We start from the raw sequence: 17,403 nt of genomic DNA, 5'->3' as shown, positions 1-17,403 counted from the left end.
ATACATGTATTATTATATAGTGATTTATACCTATGAAGTGCTGTCTCATAAATGTTACGTCTATCAAAAAATAGTTATCCTAAGATTCTCAAATAGAGGTCCACAAGAAAGGATTGCCTGGAAAAAGAAAACTGGGAGGAAATATTGGTTTTCTTTTAAACCACAGGCCTTCTGGGACAATTATTGCAGTAACAACAGAAAAATGAAAATGTTATTGCTAGTCCAGACATGCTGCATTTCAGATACAAGAGGTTATAGCAGACATAAATAACCCAGATTTGACAGATGAGGAATCTGAAAATCGGCTGAGAACATTATTTTTGGCTCTGATATTCTTTCTCAGCGTAAGAGGCTGAAAATGCCCACTAATCCCAGCCTTCAGCACCTGGCTCTGAAAAATGCCTGGTGTGTGACTGAAGTGCAAAGGGAAGCACACGCACTTCCAGACATTTTTTACACATGCTGTTTGAGAGGCTGCTTCTGAGTTTGCACGTTGGTGTGTAAAAAAAAGTGCTGAAGCAAAATTATGCCAATAAAGATATGCTTAGGTGAGAGGGCAGGGCCCCATTTTTGAAAAAGGGGTTAGAAATTTTGGAAAGCAGTTACAGTTTAATGAAGAAGGTTTAAAATAACACACTTTACCTTCAAGATGTGACGGGCTAAGATGCATAATTTTCTGTTTATTGAGTTATGCTGATCACTGATAAGGAACTATCAAATGACACAGGAAAATTTTAGCTTCATGTCTGAAACTGCAAATTTCAGCGTTATTCTAAGGCTTCTTTGGTATGTCATTTTTTTCTGCCTTTTTTTTTTTTTTTTCCCCTCCAACATATTTTAGCTATATACTGTAAGCCTTATTTTCATTTGTATATACTCGCTGTGTCGCATCAGAGAAAATAACATGATGTTACAAACTTCCTGAGCAAATGCTAGCAGGTCTTTTCCATCACTTCCTGCTGTTTCAGCTTTCTGGGGCTGAGATCGTGAGCTCAGCCCTCCTACCTAAAGCTTCTGTTCAGGTTTTCTCTTGAAAGTCACCAGTGGGTTTTCTGAAACCCCTTGGATCCCATTTGATGGCATCACAGAGGAGGATGCGTTGGCATCTGCTAAAGAAAATGGTGGATTTCAGCAGAAAGAACTGATTTCTCACTTCCTTCATCAGAGATGAAACTTACCATCCTATGCCCTGAATCTTCTGTAGACACTTGCTTTCAAAGGCATCTAGTTTCCTGTCTTTAATGTTTTGGTGGATTTCCAGTTCTCACAACCATATGTTAACACAGAGGTTATATCTGAGTTGGAAATTCTTGATTTTGTTCTGTTCTTTATAACTGTGACTTCCATATGCTGTCGAATTTAGCTTGTACTCATACTCTTCCTATAATTGACGTTACTTTTTCTGATCCTTACTGGCCATAGAACAATTCAGAACAATTCCTGTACTGGAGGAAAAAAATCACAGAAGATTCAGAGACAATTTTTTTTGTAATTGCTAAATTCAGATCTCACCTAAGAAATATCAGCTTAACTGAATTTTTTCAAATGCATTGCCACTGCTGATGCCTTTGATTTATGAAAAAAAAAAAAATCTGTTTACCTACCTGTTTTTCTATTATCTTTTTATACATTTATGGCAGCTCAACATACATGTACTTAATTGCAGAGTCAAGTAAGTGTCTCTCTGCTTAACTTTCAGCACATCAGAATGCCATGCTATTTCAGAGAAATGTTGTGCAGTACATACAGTATTAAGCAGTGGTCATTTCATGTTTTGTTTCTGTGATTGTCTCACACATTACTATGAAAGTGAAAGACTGGTTACCCCCCCAACCCAAACATAGAAAAAAATAATCTATAGAACCCTTTGTCCTAGCAGAGTTATTCTAAGACACAAAAATTACCTGAAATTACATTCATTTGTTCCCATTGATAGGTATTTTAAGCTGACCTTTTCTGAAGTATAGAGAAAAATCTCTGCATTTCAGATGTTGCTCAGTCAAACTTTACCATAAACAACACCAAACTAACCTTTTGCAGTTTTGAAGTCAAATTTAAGCAGAATAAGAGTAAAATGAGGTGTCTCACTTCTTCAGGTACACAGTGACCGAGTAACAATGCTTTCATAATTGTGAACTTTTCCACAGCATTTTAGCCTAAAACAAAATAATAACCATTTGCAGGCCCTATTCTGACACGCACATGTAGGATTAGCTTTTGGCTACTGTCGCTTCACATAAATAAAAAAGAGCACTCAGCACCCCCACAGATTTAATGCTCATTACTGATGAGTGAGCTGCAACAACACAAGCCTGTGGACAATCACAGCAAGACAGCGTAGTGCAGGCAAGTCGGCAAGCAATGATACCGATTAATCAGTGGCCTATTAATAAGTAGTGGAGTCAAGTTGAATGTTAAATTTCCTTGCTCTCTAACTTCTCTTTGATCTTTATCATTGCCCATTCTTCTTAGCAGCAGTCTCCTTTCCAGGTGGATTTCTGAGCCTTCTGAGGTCTGCCCTCCATATTGCTAGCATCTGTCAACCATGAGTGATCTTGGAGCCACCCACGGGTGCCTGTTGTGTCTGAGCACAGCAGCCCTGCCTGCCTGTTAGTCCTGGTGTCTGACACTGTCCTAGCCTGAACACTCAAACGGGCAGTGGTAACTTACGAAAAGGAAATATGCAGGTGAAAGCTAGAATGCCCTCCTCCAAAAAGGCAAGAACAAAACCATATTATTGCTAATTGTCTACTGCAATCCTTAGTTGTCTACTGAGATGATGGTATTCTTTAGGAAGATGATGCCCTTAGCCCGTGACAAAGATTTTACTACTTTGTTGTTCCTGCTTTGTCATGGAAACTGCTAAAATACTAAGAGTAGTACTGAGCTACCTGTAGCACCTTCAGCAACTCCTGTGCGTATTGGAAACACAAAGTGGTGCCTGTTTAGCAGCTGCTAAGTCTTGATCCAGCATCTTTGGATTCAGTGGTGCAAGGATAATTCATTTAATCTGTCTACTCAAACCAAGAGAGGGAGAGGGAATAGAAATGGAAAAGTTGAGACTAAGTGGATGAGTAACAAGGAATAAAGTAGTATGCATTTTTTAAATGAAGGAAAGAAATGGGAGAAGGGTAGGACAGATTTAAAGATATACATTTTGAAAGAAAACCAACGAACTAAATGTACCTAGGTACCTAGGCAGTGATGGATGCCATATCTTCTTAATTCCCATCACCTTCTGCAACAGCTGCTCACACTCAAAATCTCTATTGTTTTACCTCAGTTACTGAAGCATGAATGTTTAGAGTAAAATTAGTAAAAGGAATATAAAGAAAGGTCCTGATTCTGCCAATATTTCCATATATCCATATCTTGAAGGACATAAATTCATACGTGTTCTTAGTCCCACTGAGTTCAAGAACTATACTTGTATAAGGTTATGTAGATGTTCAGATCTAAAATGTGTGTAGCCTCTTCTTGCAATTCCTCTGTTATGTGTCACCATCAATGTTGATTTCTGCGTGACAGTTGGTGTCAAGGAAAGCATTCTTTCTTCAAAGGTGTATTTCCAGTTTATTTCTTCAGCACACCATCTTTACTATCCTATAAACCTGGTCTTCTTGATGGGGATTATAATGTAATGAAATGTAAAGCAAAAGGCATAACACAAGCATTTAGCATTTACAGTTGAATTATATTTTACATCTAGATTAGCAGAAGTTAATATAACATTTAACATAATTTGGAATATCTGGCATGACAGAATTAATTTTGATTGGCTTGTAAGTATAAAATCCAAGTCTTAACACTCACATAGGTGGTGATAGTGGATTTCAGAGGAAGAAATTTTTGACAGGAACATTTTCATAAATGGAATGAGTTTTGAAGAGAAAATGAAAGTAGTACTTAAAACCCTGAGGAAGGTGTTACATTCTGCTGCCAGGGAAGGCTTAGGGAGGATGGAAACCATCTTAGTACAGATGCTGTTTCTACTGGCTAAAACATTCCTTTGCTATACCTTACACTGTGCTATTCCTTTATAATAACTTACACCACATCCCTCAGAAAGTAACATTACCAAGAAAATGCATGTTAACTATTTTTTTGTCTTTCGCCAGTACAGTTACATCAGCAATAGGGTTTTGTTGGCAAGAAACTGTTAAACTGAAAAGACCACATCTTAGACCAGCGTGCTCACACAAGCAAGAATTTCGACTCTGCCTCGGATGCAGATAATCTCTTGTAGCAGAGGTACGAATCTAATTGGGCCAGCTCAGCCAATTAAGCTCATTACAGTCCATTAGGTTTACTTTGAGAAGGCTGGTAGTCAAATGCCTTTCTGGAAGTTGGGGATTCTGATGGATATTCTGTAAGAAGGAGTTTTGTCTCATATACTGTGTTATAAAGCATTCCTTCCTTTTGCTACAGATGCTTGCTGCATCTTAGCTCATGAAACTGCTGCATTTTTGTGGCACTGTATACACATAATGCAGAAATGTTTCATCATAAGTGCTGTATATGATATATTATTACAGTATACCTATTTAATTGGAACATACTAAATCAAGGTGACTGCTTTTTATTGGACTATCTCCCAGTAAACTGGCCTAGCCTAATGATACTGGGTAGTAATCACTGCTGCCTAGTGGGGTTATATTTTACATAAATTCCTCTTAATAGTGATATATTTAGTTAGTGCCAAATACTTAAATGATGTTTATCCGAGTGTTAAATTCCAAGGACTATTTGTTGAATATACAATGTGCCAAATAAAGATTAAGTATGATATGTTCCTTCTTCTCAGGAGGCCTCAGTGAACAGTAGTTCCAGATAACAAAATATAAAAATTTCTTTTTGGATTTTATTTTTGAATTGCAATACAGAAGCAGAAGAAAAGGCCTGTTCTTACAAAAAAAAAAAAAAAATACACAAAATAAACAACAGTATTTATAGAGAGCATGTAATTCTCAATTTTAGGTCTGAAATTTCATAGCTTTGGCACAATCCCTTATGACTTACAAACATAATCTTTTTTAGATTAGGTTTTCCCTTAAAATGCTTTGGCAGCAAATCATTTTAAAAATATCAATTCCTAAGAAAATATATTTTGTATGTAGACACAGTCTCTCAGATAGCACTGGGCAGAATTTTACAATAGGCATTTGAGCTTGCTTGAGAGCACTCTTAAGAGATTGCTTACAAGGAATATGAAACATTTCCTGAATATAGAATATGCAAATTTCAAATCTGATTGTATTTTTAAATTAAAACCTGTTACACAGATTGAAAAACTAAAACGTGAGGATACTTAAGGTTGTACCTAAGGTCCTGTAATAAATCCAGTTGGTACAAGCAATGGAGGAGGCAAATTAAAACACAAGCTGAGTATAAAACATGAAGGTGCTCGTGGATGACATTTGTTCTTAGAGGCTAGACAATGAACTAGGCAGCTCAGGCACTAATCATCAAACTCTTTAAGCAACTGAGCTACCGAAGTGGTTGCCTCCTGCAGAGGGTCAGTCAGAACGGTGGACAGGGGGAACTAGCAGCTCATATAAATCCACCAAAATAAGTGTCAGGGCACTAACTAGGTCCAGCTCAGGAAAACAGCCTACACTTAATATTCTGCTTTGTGCTGCAAAGCACCCATGGAAGTATCCATGTGTATGTTTCTTTACAGAACACAAAGCTGGCATGTGTGTTTATTAAATTTCTTCACTGGTACCTGCAACAGGCTATTCAAGTCCTGAGTCTCATCCTGCAATTCACTTTTATTCTTTGGATACAGCTTTTGGGGAATTTAATCAGTGGGAATCATGCAGCTAGCTGGTTGGTGAATCTGTCTCTCCATCTGTCCTTCCTTCCTTGTTAGAGCTGAGATTTTAATTACAAACATCTGTGCACTATCTCTGCTTCTTCATTAAAAAATAGGAGCTGAAGTTGCCCTGTTGCTGCTGGCAGCAACAGAACAGAGCAAACATCATGCTGAAAACCTTCACACAGCTAAGGGAGAATCTTCCCTCCCTCCTAGGGGTCTAGTTTGAAGGATATGTGAGCAAGCAGATTATATTTGTGGGGAATTCCCTATGTGGGGAGGAGTGTGCCAACAGAAGATGTATTTATACATTTCATTCTCTCTCTTTTCTTTTTCTGTAAAAACAAATCTTGGTAATTGGAACGGTCTTTTTGGCTAAGGTATGTTAAACAAAAGCCTCCTTTCTCTGTGGTGTATGTCTTGTTGCATGAGATCACATTATTTGTTTTACTGAGGTTCTTTACAACCCACTATTTGTGTTCTTTCAGTCAGACTAAAATCTCCATTTTGTGGTTTGGAAAAAAAACAGCAGTAGGATGCAGAGAGACAGACAGTGCTTCTTGCGAGAGGCAGTATAGGGTATGTGATGCGAGCATCAGTACTTACTCAGTACGTGAACTTTTTTTTTGCTGTGGTAGATAAGAGAATGCGCCAGTTAGAAAGATATCCCTTGCTCCCTTCGTTCTCTTCCCTTCTGTCTTTTGAGGGAACAGATGGAAGGTTCCTTTCATGATATACGTGGTTCATCATTATTTATTCATGTGTTCATCCTCCTCTTTCTGATGAGTACATGTGGGAGGGACGTTGTAAAGCCAAGGTAATTTTCTGCAGTGGTTTCTGGAGGTTTATAAAACATCTTTGCAGCTAGAAATACATACATTTTTCAAAAGACTAACATGGTTGGCTTAATAAAGAGGGCGCTCGTGGAGCTGCTTATTTACAATTCTGTGGTGTGCCTCATTTCTCATGTAAAGCTCCACAACAAGGGAATTATTGCAGTGCTAGCCTTTGCTAATATTGGATTATTTTAAACTCTTTTTTTCTTCTGGAATAAGAAATTGCTTGCACCAACAAAATATCTAATAGTGTAACTTAAACTCCTTGCTCAAAGAGAGCAGGAACTGTGCACCAATATTTTTCTTCTGCTAGCAAGTAGTGGCAATTCTGACAGCTATGCCTTTCCCTTCCCTTTCCACTCCCTGCCTTCTCTTTCACTTGAAGATGGAGGAAATGATGCAGAGATGAAAAAAGAGTGAGATAGAGAGGAGTAAAATCTAACAGGAAATAGAGCTGAGAGGGGAGAGACAATTTAATTTGAGACACTCATTGGATTTTTTCCTATAATGATTTCTGCCACTTAATTAAGCAGTCTGATAGCCCCGGTGCTGAGCTCTCCAGCTCTGATCTATGGCATTAAAGAATTGCCTGCCCACACCCGTTATTATTCTGACTTCAGGCACTGCAAAAACCATGAAAAAGCGAGGATATTGACATTTTAATCACCCTGCTATGACATTAATAAGATTTTGGAACTATGTGATCTAACATATTCTTCATCTTGATATCCAGTGATATAAAGAGACATCTAAAGCTGCAGTAAAGCTGCAGGTTTGACCTTAGGGCTTTCCCCCCCCCCCAGTTGTGCTGCCGTGGCACAGCACCGTATTGTATTGTGTGCAAAGGGGCTGTTTCTGAAGCAGCGTTATCACAGTCCTGCAGTTTCTTTCCTTCATGATAAGGGCAGTCGGTGCTCTGTGGGGGGGTTAGTGCGCGCAGGCTCAAAATCGGGCTTTAAAAGAAAGCATCTGAAATCTGGGCGTGCACTTAGAGCAAAATGGCTTTGGGGTGTGGCACCCTGATATCTGGCTGCCTTGATTGCCAGGTTTCCTTAAGGCACAGATTGAACGGATGTGAAATTTAATGTGGTTATGCTAAAGGGATTAAAATGGTGAGCATAAGGCAACTTGCTAACACATGATTAACATTGACTATAATTCCTGTTTTCTCCGTTATAGAAAGCATGAGGAGATTACATGGTGGAAGTTTTGTCCAGATCTTTCTTGCTCCTATAGGAACATTTGGTTTGCATGCCTCAACTGCAATTGACAATACATCGAAACAATCAAAAGATGACAGTTGAATTAAAATAAAAGTAATAAAAGAATAAAAGTAGTATGCAGCAGGTACACATCCTTAGCAAAGACTCCCTCTTTCTTGCATACACACACAAACAGGACTTCCCCAGCCTGTGAAGAGAACAAGCGAAGGGAATAAGTGAGGGTTGCCTATGCTGAAACCATTTCTAATGTTCTGCAGAGGAAGTGCAAGGTTTAGGGAGACCTGGAGTAGACAAGCTGGAGCACCCCCATGCCATTTTTAACTGACTCAGGGTAGAGCAGAGGTGTCCCTTGCCAATGATGGGAGACGTATGCTCGCTGCTGGCAAATTCATCAGTTTTCCCTCCTTCATAACTACCAAAAGTTTGGTGGTGGTGCTCAGCCTGGGTAACAAGAACCAGTGGGATGCTGTTTTTTTGAAGGGGAAAATATATGCTGATGTGGCTCCTGTAGTGCTTAAGATTAAAAAAGTCAATGTTCCGTTTTCATCCGTGTGATATCAGCTAGCTGAGATCCCAGTTTCCAACAGGTGTATTAAGCACTGTGTGTCTATTGATACTCACTTGCTTATCACAGTAAAATAAATCAGAGCATATCTGCTACATAAAACTGGCCTGGAGAAGCATTTAATTTTATTTTCCCACTTCTTGCAGGATATATTTTGTCCTGTTTATGTGATTTATTCTTTGCACAGTAGTAAGTCCATCAAACTACAGATCATAAAAATAAGACTGGATACTGTATATCTTAGCAGCATGGCAGGAAAAAATGCATTAATGTCTCCTGCCTACTAATTCTGGTTAACATCGTACAGGTTCACAAATACCTACATGTCCAGTGTTGAATTCTGTACTCTCGTTTTTGAACTTAAGAGAGGAGAACCTCTTCTTTAGTAGACACCTAAGAAAAGTCCGGACCAGTATCTGGTCCTGTCATGATTTTTTCTGGATTCAAACTTTTCTTTCATCCTTCCATATATATACAAAGTATGTGCTGTAAGTCAGAACTTGCAAAAGCTTGCAAATAAGTAAAAAGCTCTTTTACGTAGCATCTTCAGAGAGAAGTTTTCAAGGAATGTAAAAAATCACAATTAATTGGACTGCAAACAGCTTAATAATAATTAGCATGTTCATTATGCTTATATCAAAATTAATCTTCATTTCATACCTAATCTGTTTGTAATCAGATGTCATCACTGTATTGCAGATGAGTAGTCCCAGCCAAAGACTGGCGTCCCAAGGTAACACGAGAAGTACAGAAACACAGAGGCATGACTGCAATCCAGGCTAGAAGTTTTCTCCCTCGAATCCCTGTTCTGTCACCTAGACCTCACTGGCTCCGGGCCAGTGAAGCGTGTACACACCATATGTGAGCCACAAAGCCAACGGGAGTGACCTCTACCAGGCTTGTGGGGCTGCTGCTCAGGGTCAGCTCGGGCAGCTGTCCCCAGCGCTTGGGGCATGGGTCGGCTTGGAGCTGCCACGAGTCCAAAAGGCAACTGCAGCCCTGAGAGCAGGGAAGGGGAGGAGGAGGAGGGTGAGGAAAGAGGAGGCAGTGTGCCCAGTGAGATGTTGTTAGCTATTCACAGGTGAAGCTCAGCTAAAAAATGGTTGCAAATTGCTACTCTAGAAGATTACCTGGTCGTGGCGCACAAAACAAAACAAAAGAAAAAAGGATTTACTTGTCTAGGGGGAAAGCAGAGAATGTTTTATTGGGAAAAAAAGAAAAAAAAAAAAAGCTATTGGATTAGTTTAAGGCCCCTGCTTTGCTGTTTAAGAGCATCCGTCCCTCGCTTTACTCCCTGATTTGAAAGGTTCTGTATAAAAGCAGACCCATTGATTACTACTGTTGCTGCCCAGTCTGACTGTCTTGTTAGCTCCTGAGAGCACCACAGTAAGGGTGCTTTTGAGAAGCTGCAGAAAGCAGTGCTGTGAGGTCAGCCTTCTCAACACTGAAATGCCTGACAGCCAGCTAAAGGAAGAGTCTGCATTGGTTTCTTGCTGTTACTGGCAAGCTCTAGCATTTTTTTTTTAATTTTATTTTAACTTGCACTTACCTTAAAGCTTTTATTTTAAGTGGTGTGAGGGGTTTTGTGCATGTTTTATGCATATCACACTTGTATTCAGCTCAAATATGCTGTTATTGGAAAGCATTAGCAAAATACATTTAGCATCTAGTACCTTTGTTTAATTGCAGTTCATGCTCATGTTCAGTGTTCATTTTCAGGTTGTACAGAGCATTAGGCCAGCAGCGCTGGGTGGGGCCTTATTACGGAGCAGCTGCACAATTCCTGCAGTGTAACAGGCAGAAAGAGGAAAAGCCTTGTCCTGAAATCTTCAATCTCTATTACAAGGACTCTTATTTTTCCCTTCCTTTCTACCGGGACTATACTGGAGCTACTGTAGGTTAGCAGAGTAACATAGAAGATAAGCAAGCTGAGCATAAGAGGAGTCTAGACTAGAATCTCTTTAGCTCTCCCCCTTCTCCAGTTTCTGACTCCTGTGCTGCAATATACTCTGCCCTCAGGTGTTAGGATTTCCCCATCGTTCTTTGAATGTTTGCCATAACTAGTCACTTCAGAGTACCATTCCTGGATTTTTTACACAGTACTTTAGGCTGCTGCATATCACTCCATAGCCTTTAGTCTTTCTGCCAGTCTCTACAGTAGTTGCTCTATCTATGCATGAGTATGTGTGCATATTTATTTATTTAACACACACAGGCACCCTGTAAAGATCGATTGATTCTGAATGGCAAATTGTAAAGATGTATGAGCACATCATGTGAAACAAACACGAAGTAGCCGTCTGCTTCTTATATGGGAAAACAATCACTTTGAGTATTACCTTTGAGAAGATTTACCTTTCCTTTCTTTCTTCTTTCCTTCCCCCATACAAGCTGATGCACAAGTCATTTTTGTGTGATGTGTTTTTCAGATACGGAGACGAGTGAAAAAATCCAGAAAAGTGGAGTGCTTCAGGTGTTCGCGAGTCTGTTGACGCCACAATCTTCCTGCACAGCAAAAGTAGCTAACATCATAGCAGAAGTAGCCAGAAATGGTGAGGTTTTCTACAAGAACTTTTCTGCTGGAACATCTTCAGTTTTTCACCTCACTTGTCAGTATGTTTTACTTCATTTATGTTTTCATTTTGTAGATTAGACATCTTTTTCATATCTCTCCTTTTCACTCTTTTTGTTTTTGTTGTGTCAAATTTTATTTCTCTACTTTTCAGTACAATTAAAACAGCATTTGGCTGCTGGAATATTTTCAGTCCTGACTTTCGTGCTATTTAGTTGTCAAGACAATCACTAGTGTATATTATCGGACAGAAATAGCATGCCATTAGCTTTAAGAAATGCATACGGGAAAAAAAAGATGTCTATCATTACATTACTATGTCACACACAGTTATAACAGATGTATGTATAAATGTGGTTAAGGGGTAGCAGATAGTTGGTTTGGTCTGAGATTGGTGATAATATTATTATAATTATGTGGCCATTGACACCACACCAAAAACAGTAATTCCCACCTGAAGAGCACTGTAAGTGTTAGAATAAGAGCACAAGATCCCAAATGAGAATCAGTGGTCCATTTTCATATGCATTATAAACATGCAGTCATATAATGTGGAAGATAATCTAAAACTACTTATTTTTTTCTTCAGAAATAATTATCTTAGAGCTCACCCAGTACCCTGCATACCGTAAGCACACAAGAATGGCCTAATTTTTGCAGGCAGGGGATACTGGCAAACCCTTCAAGGAGGGCAGAGGAGGTTTGTGGCTGACTTTCCTCACTCCTTAACTTGCTGCTCTACCAGCCAAAGAAGCACTGATAGCGTTTCGTACTTTCCTTCCCTGGGGGCAAGGCAGAGAAAAGAAGGATGCCCCTTACCTGCTGTGCACAAGCAGTACTGAATTCTCATGCTGGTGTCTCTTCAGAGAAGGGCCTACATTACTGCTGATTGTTTCCACATTCCTTTCCCACCTTTTCCATGGAATCACAATACTACAGCTTCTTACTGATAGCCTCTCTGTAACCTCTTCCACCAATTTTCTGTTTTTGAGACAAGGATATATATATATATATATATATATATATATATATATATATACAGGAATGTTCAGAAGCATTACCAAGATAAGAAGATACACTTTGTTAGTTTATAAGTTTTTAGATAAATAACCTGTAAAAATGTAAACACGGAAATTTAAACTTAGAAATGTTTCAGAATGAGGGAGATTCGTGCAGCCCTGTCACATGTTCTTCCATACTTAATAAATGCATAAATATATTTAGACTATTCCAGTTGACTGTGCATCTTCAAGCTCATTTAATCCTCCCTTCTAAAGTAGGAGCTAGGAATCAAAGCAATGTTCACAGTAGTTTCACTGATTACGATGCATTGTTTCCTGAAAGATTCTCTATAGAGCATTTTAGCCAGTATCTTTCACTCTGAATTAATAAATGAAACCTCTGAATAGTTTTTAATTTTTCCCTTCTCCCTGCCAGGTTTTAAATTGCTGTTATGAGCACGCTCTTCAGAACAGCTGGCATTTTACCTGGTTCATCATGCAAAATAGCTTTTGTCTTTTTCTTGGAGTTAATTAGTAGGCACAACTAGAACCTCTGGCAGCTAAGGTTAATGCGAAAGTATTCAGAAGTGTTTCAAGGTGCCTACCACTTTCAGGACTGAGATGAGCTGGGGTGTTCCTCTTTGGGTTCTCTCTCTGTTGAAATAGTTGCTTAAGCAGCGTAATAGGGAACACCTCATTTGAATTCCATGATTTTCTTTGTCCTCTTACATAAGAATGCAACTGTTTCATGTTTATATTGCATCTTTTTTCAACAAGCTTCAGGGCACTTTGAGAAATTTGCATTATTGACATCATACAGATAGTAGGCATTAAACACAGGCAATTGAAATTATTTCCCTGTGGTCTTGCCATGCAGCTCTGGCAGAGCTGGGAGTAATGCCTCTGACACTGAATCTGGACTTTACCAGATATTTCATTTCTTTATCATATTTCTTCCTTTTCATCACTTTGTGCCCTTGCTCAATTTCACCTCTCCAGCTCACATGACTCTTCCTTTTCCTAATACTATATGTTAGTCTCACGTATCTTAAAAATCCAAACAGACAAAAAACACTTGAGTCACTCTAGTCTCACCAGCTACAGCCATTTCTCTTTCAGCTATGGGCCTACTGAAGGCTCAGATGCATTTGCTACCTGGAGTTTCTCTCCTCACCTTTTAAATCCTCTTCTGAGGTCTTCAGTCTCTTCTTCTTTGCTAGATTTAGGAATGAGAAAAACATCTTTGCAGTCTATAATACCACAACACAATTAAATGTCTCTGTTGAAATCTTGTCTTCCACTCATTTATGGTGCTCTGTCCTTCAGTGCTTCTCCTAACTTTTTAAGTGATTCTTCAGTGTTTTCTTCAAAGGATCTGCTTCATTTCCCCTCCAGGTTAGTGGAAACCTTCTGAATGTCTCTGTTATTGGTTACTTTCCTTTTCTGCTATTACTTCTGTGCAAATATAGTTGCAGTTACCACATTTTTGTTGCTGTCTAACAGATCAGTTTTGCTATGTATGGCACCACTTCTTTTACTTCTTATCCTTACATGACCTTGATAAATACAGGCTTGCTCAGCATATTGCCTAATTTTTTTTTTTATTTTTTTTTGCTGAATGGGAGGCTGAAAGCTTCTGTTCACTCCACATAAGAGGGTGTGTGGAAAAAAGGTTTCTTACCCTTTCTCACCACATGAGCAAGACCCCAAACATACAACAGCACAGACTGAGACCTCTACCTCTAGAACAAGTTACCATTTCCTCTCACAGACCAAGAGTTAAAAAAAAAAAAGAACAAAACCAAAATCTGATCTCTGATGTTGCCCCGTAGTAAACTATCAAGTTCATACTACTGGTGTCTCAGTGGATGCCCCTGTAAACTTCCCTTGTGAGATGAACAGCGCAGTGCCTAACTACAGATCCTCCTGGAGAACAGTGCTTCATCTCTCTGGCACCAGGATAATTCTCTCCCTATGACTTGCAGAGATGTAAGAGAAATACTTTGGTTCCCTATCACCAAGGGACATAGCAGGAAAAAAGGACAGAAGGGTAGAGAGTTTCCCAGTGGATGGGACCTCTAACTTTCCTCCCATGGTGGGGATCAGTTAGACTGTGGAAAGGCACAGGTCTCACATAATCCCTCTCGTACTTCTCATTCCTTACCTTCCAAATAAAGACCCTGTTACTTGGCTTTGTTTACTTCTCTTTTATTTTTTTTCTAAAGCAAAAGCTTTTTAGGAGTTCTAATTATGGAAAGAGAAGGTTAAAAAGTGCTGCTTATTTTGGGAGTATGAGTACCAGTTTTAGGTCATCTCTTGTGTAATTCAGTAGTTTAATTTATGTTTGTTCAAGTGGAGAAAAAGGTTGTGAATTCACTTGCTCTTTTCAGCATTTTTTACGATTCTGAAAACATGCTCAGTCTGATCTCTGTTAAATTAGTTTCCATGGAAGTCAATTAAATACTCTTAATTCCTTCTAAATTAACAAGTAATGGGAAGAACATAAGCCCAAATCCTGACCTTGGGCTTGTTCTCTAAAAACCTGCATGCAAACTTACATTGTTTGTCCATGCATACGTTTATTCTTACAAAAGGCCCAGTTGCGATGCCAGTGTAACTAGAATGGAGGAAACTGAAAATAGCAGGCTTTCTTTAACAGGCTTTTCCTTTTTTTGCAGAATTTATGCGGAACCCATGTGTGGATGCTGGGTTGATCCCTCCTTTGGTGCAGCTGTTAAACTGCAAAGACCAGGAAGTATTGCTTCAAACAGGACGTGCCCTGGGCAATATATGCTACGATAGCCGTAAGTGTTGAAATATGCCAACTTTTGTAGACACACTTGTAGGAGGGAAGGGAATGTTTTGGTATTTGTACATTGTGTCCTGGGGGTTATTTTCCACTTTTCTTGACTTTTATTTGCCACACGCAGCTATTCTGATTGCATGGACACTTGTGCATCACACTTGCATTATGCTTTTGTGACAGAAAGAATAAAAAAAAACTGTTAAAATATTGTAGTACAATTGGACATAATATTAGAAGAGATTTGTGGGCTTCAGTGGTTTGTTTTGTCTTTTTTTAAACATAATGAACTATTTTTTTAAAGACGAGGTGCTACATATACAGTGTCCTGAATGGCTAATTATTCTCTAATAGAGTCAAAGGGGAGTAGTTAGAAGGGAATATTTATATCTTAACCAGTCTCAAAGATGTGCAGAGCTACATATGTGGGTGAGAGGGATGCCTAAACTATGTTGCTGATTCTCAAAATTCTGAAGTGGCCAATCAATTGCACCAAGATTACATACTGATATTTTTGATAGTCCAGATTTCGGGTTGTTTACTTTTTAGGTTTTTTTTTGGCCACAATAAATATTGCAGTGTCAGGCATTAGCAAATTGAAATGCACCTGTGACTCCATGTCTTTATACTCATATGAAGCAATTAGAAGCCTATGGATGTCTGCAGATGGGAAATGAACTGAAATTGCATAAGGACTTTAGTATCTTCAGACTTAATGTCTTATTTCATATGGCATGAGATTTTCTTTGGGGTATATTTTGCCTTTACTAAAAGTTTTTACTATTGTGAATTACTGTCTGTTTTAAAAAATAAATTTTTAGTAGGCTGTTCCTTAATACATTTTTCAAGCTAGTTTGGAAATTTGCATTTTATGTTGTTTTAAATTACTTTGTCTTTGACCTCAGGGATGTTAATCAGATTTTTTCTGCTGGCATTTCCATTTACAGACAGCTACTGCTTGAGGATGATAATGTTTAATTCTTTCATTTAGGGTTTTATTTAAGGTGACCAATCAACTGAACACCTGCTTCCCCATGGAAACTTCAAGACGAAGCTGTTGAGCTTTCCCTAACAATTTACTTACTAAATTTTATTTCAGGGTCATATATGATGTAAACCTCAGTCCCAGGTGGCACTGGTTTATTTCATATTAGTAAAACCTACATAACTCTTCATATCATTCCTGTTCAACCCACATGTTTCATGAAATACAATAAAGCCACGTGAATACTGGTTTCAAAGAATCAGGTATTGGGGACTGCTGACGCTGGCTTTTACAGTGCAGGATTTACACAGTAGGGGAAAGCTGTACCTGTGATGCTCTTTGCTGTACTTGTGAAAGCCTCGTTATGCTCTTCCATGGAACAAAACAGATGCTGTTAAAATCTACAGTGCACAGTGATGTGTTCTGTATGTCATGTGTTGCTGTGCTCCTGCAGGAGGACAGTTGCTACCTTCCCTGTGTATTTAAATGAGAATAATGAATAAAGTGTAATAAGACATCACAAAAATCAAGACTAGCATCCTAGATTTAAGCGGAAGAGGCTATTTGCAGTGCTTATTTATTACATCCACCCCATTTTGCTTTGTTTTGTTTGTTATCTTAAAGAGTAATGATTCTGTAGTTATAACCTATCCTGGGATCTGATAGAAGATGAATACTTTCAATGTGTTTATTATTATAAAATTGAGTTTATTCTCATTTATGACTTATTTACTTATATTGAAATGATTTTTCCATAACAAAGAGCTTTAAAGGATAACAAAGACAAGGTGTAGAGGACAGTATTTCTAATCACAGACATTGTTATGTACAGATAGTCTTTTTCTTCTCAACTGAGACAAAAGCATGTGTTACCCCTCTGATAAATGGGGCTCTCATGGAAACGTGGAATACCTCAGGAATTCTATTCTACAATATACACAACTGATTTTTCATGTCTACTGCCCTACAACTTCTACAATGCGTGCAGTAATGAAGAAGGCCCTTAGGTCCTAAATCAGTGTTAGGCTGAAATTCTGAAATGAAGCCCACATAGGAGCATTCCTGTGTATTGAAGGCCCCAGTTATCTTGTATTTCATCCAAGCAAGCATGTCATTTTGTTCAGTGACACTTTTTGTGACAAGGAGCTAATCAGGTCTTTATTTTAGAGGAAAGTCTGCACAGAGCAGGATGGAAGCTGTGGGCTATTTTTCCTATGGGGACCCAAAAAAGTGCCCTTCCAGAGGAGGACAATTCCCTGATACTTTTCTCTTGATAAAATGGAAATGGCACTGGTTTCTCAGAGATCACAGATGCCTGAGTTTCTTCATGAAGGCAAGGCCACTTCCACATAACCACATAAGGGACAACTCCTGCAATGTTCCCGCTGCAGAAAAGGTAATTCACCGCTAAATCCCAGTGCTAGAAGAGGTTTAGTATGCTTCCACAAAGAAAAAGGGGAATTAGGCACATGCTGACCAGAGACCTTACTGAATAGATGCACCTCCTCACAGAAAATGTGAAATGGAAACCTGTTGACTTATTGACAGATTCTCTTCTCCATTGAATTTGAGGTATGTGTGGACAGTGTTAGCCCCCTAAAAT

At 38.8% G+C, this 17,403-nt stretch overlaps 1 protein-coding gene across 5 annotated transcripts in view; it reads left to right on the top strand.

Moving 5' to 3' along the window:
* The window catches only part of RAP1GDS1 (Rap1 GTPase-GDP dissociation stimulator 1), a 95,434-nt gene that overhangs the window by 39,169 nt on the left and 38,862 nt on the right, over positions 1-17,403 (top strand). For 3 of the 5 annotated variants that reach the window (XM_082759111.1, XM_082759112.1, XM_082759110.1), the window contains exons 3-4: positions 10,869-10,991; positions 14,691-14,816. In XM_082759111.1, the coding sequence (XP_082615237.1) occupies positions 10,869-10,991; positions 14,691-14,816 (249 nt within the window). Of the gene's footprint in view, positions 1-10,868; positions 11,053-14,690; positions 14,817-17,403 lie in introns of those variants that run through there. The other 2 variants (XM_082759113.1, XM_082759114.1) reach the window with 2 other exon arrangements.

This window comes from Aythya marila (genome assembly GCF_965140915.1).
Source record: "Aythya marila genome assembly, chromosome: 4".
Lineage (NCBI taxonomy): Eukaryota > Metazoa > Chordata > Aves > Anseriformes > Anatidae > Aythya > Aythya marila.
The sequence above is the reverse complement of the archived record's forward strand: the minus strand, read 5'-3'. Positions and strand labels throughout refer to the sequence as shown.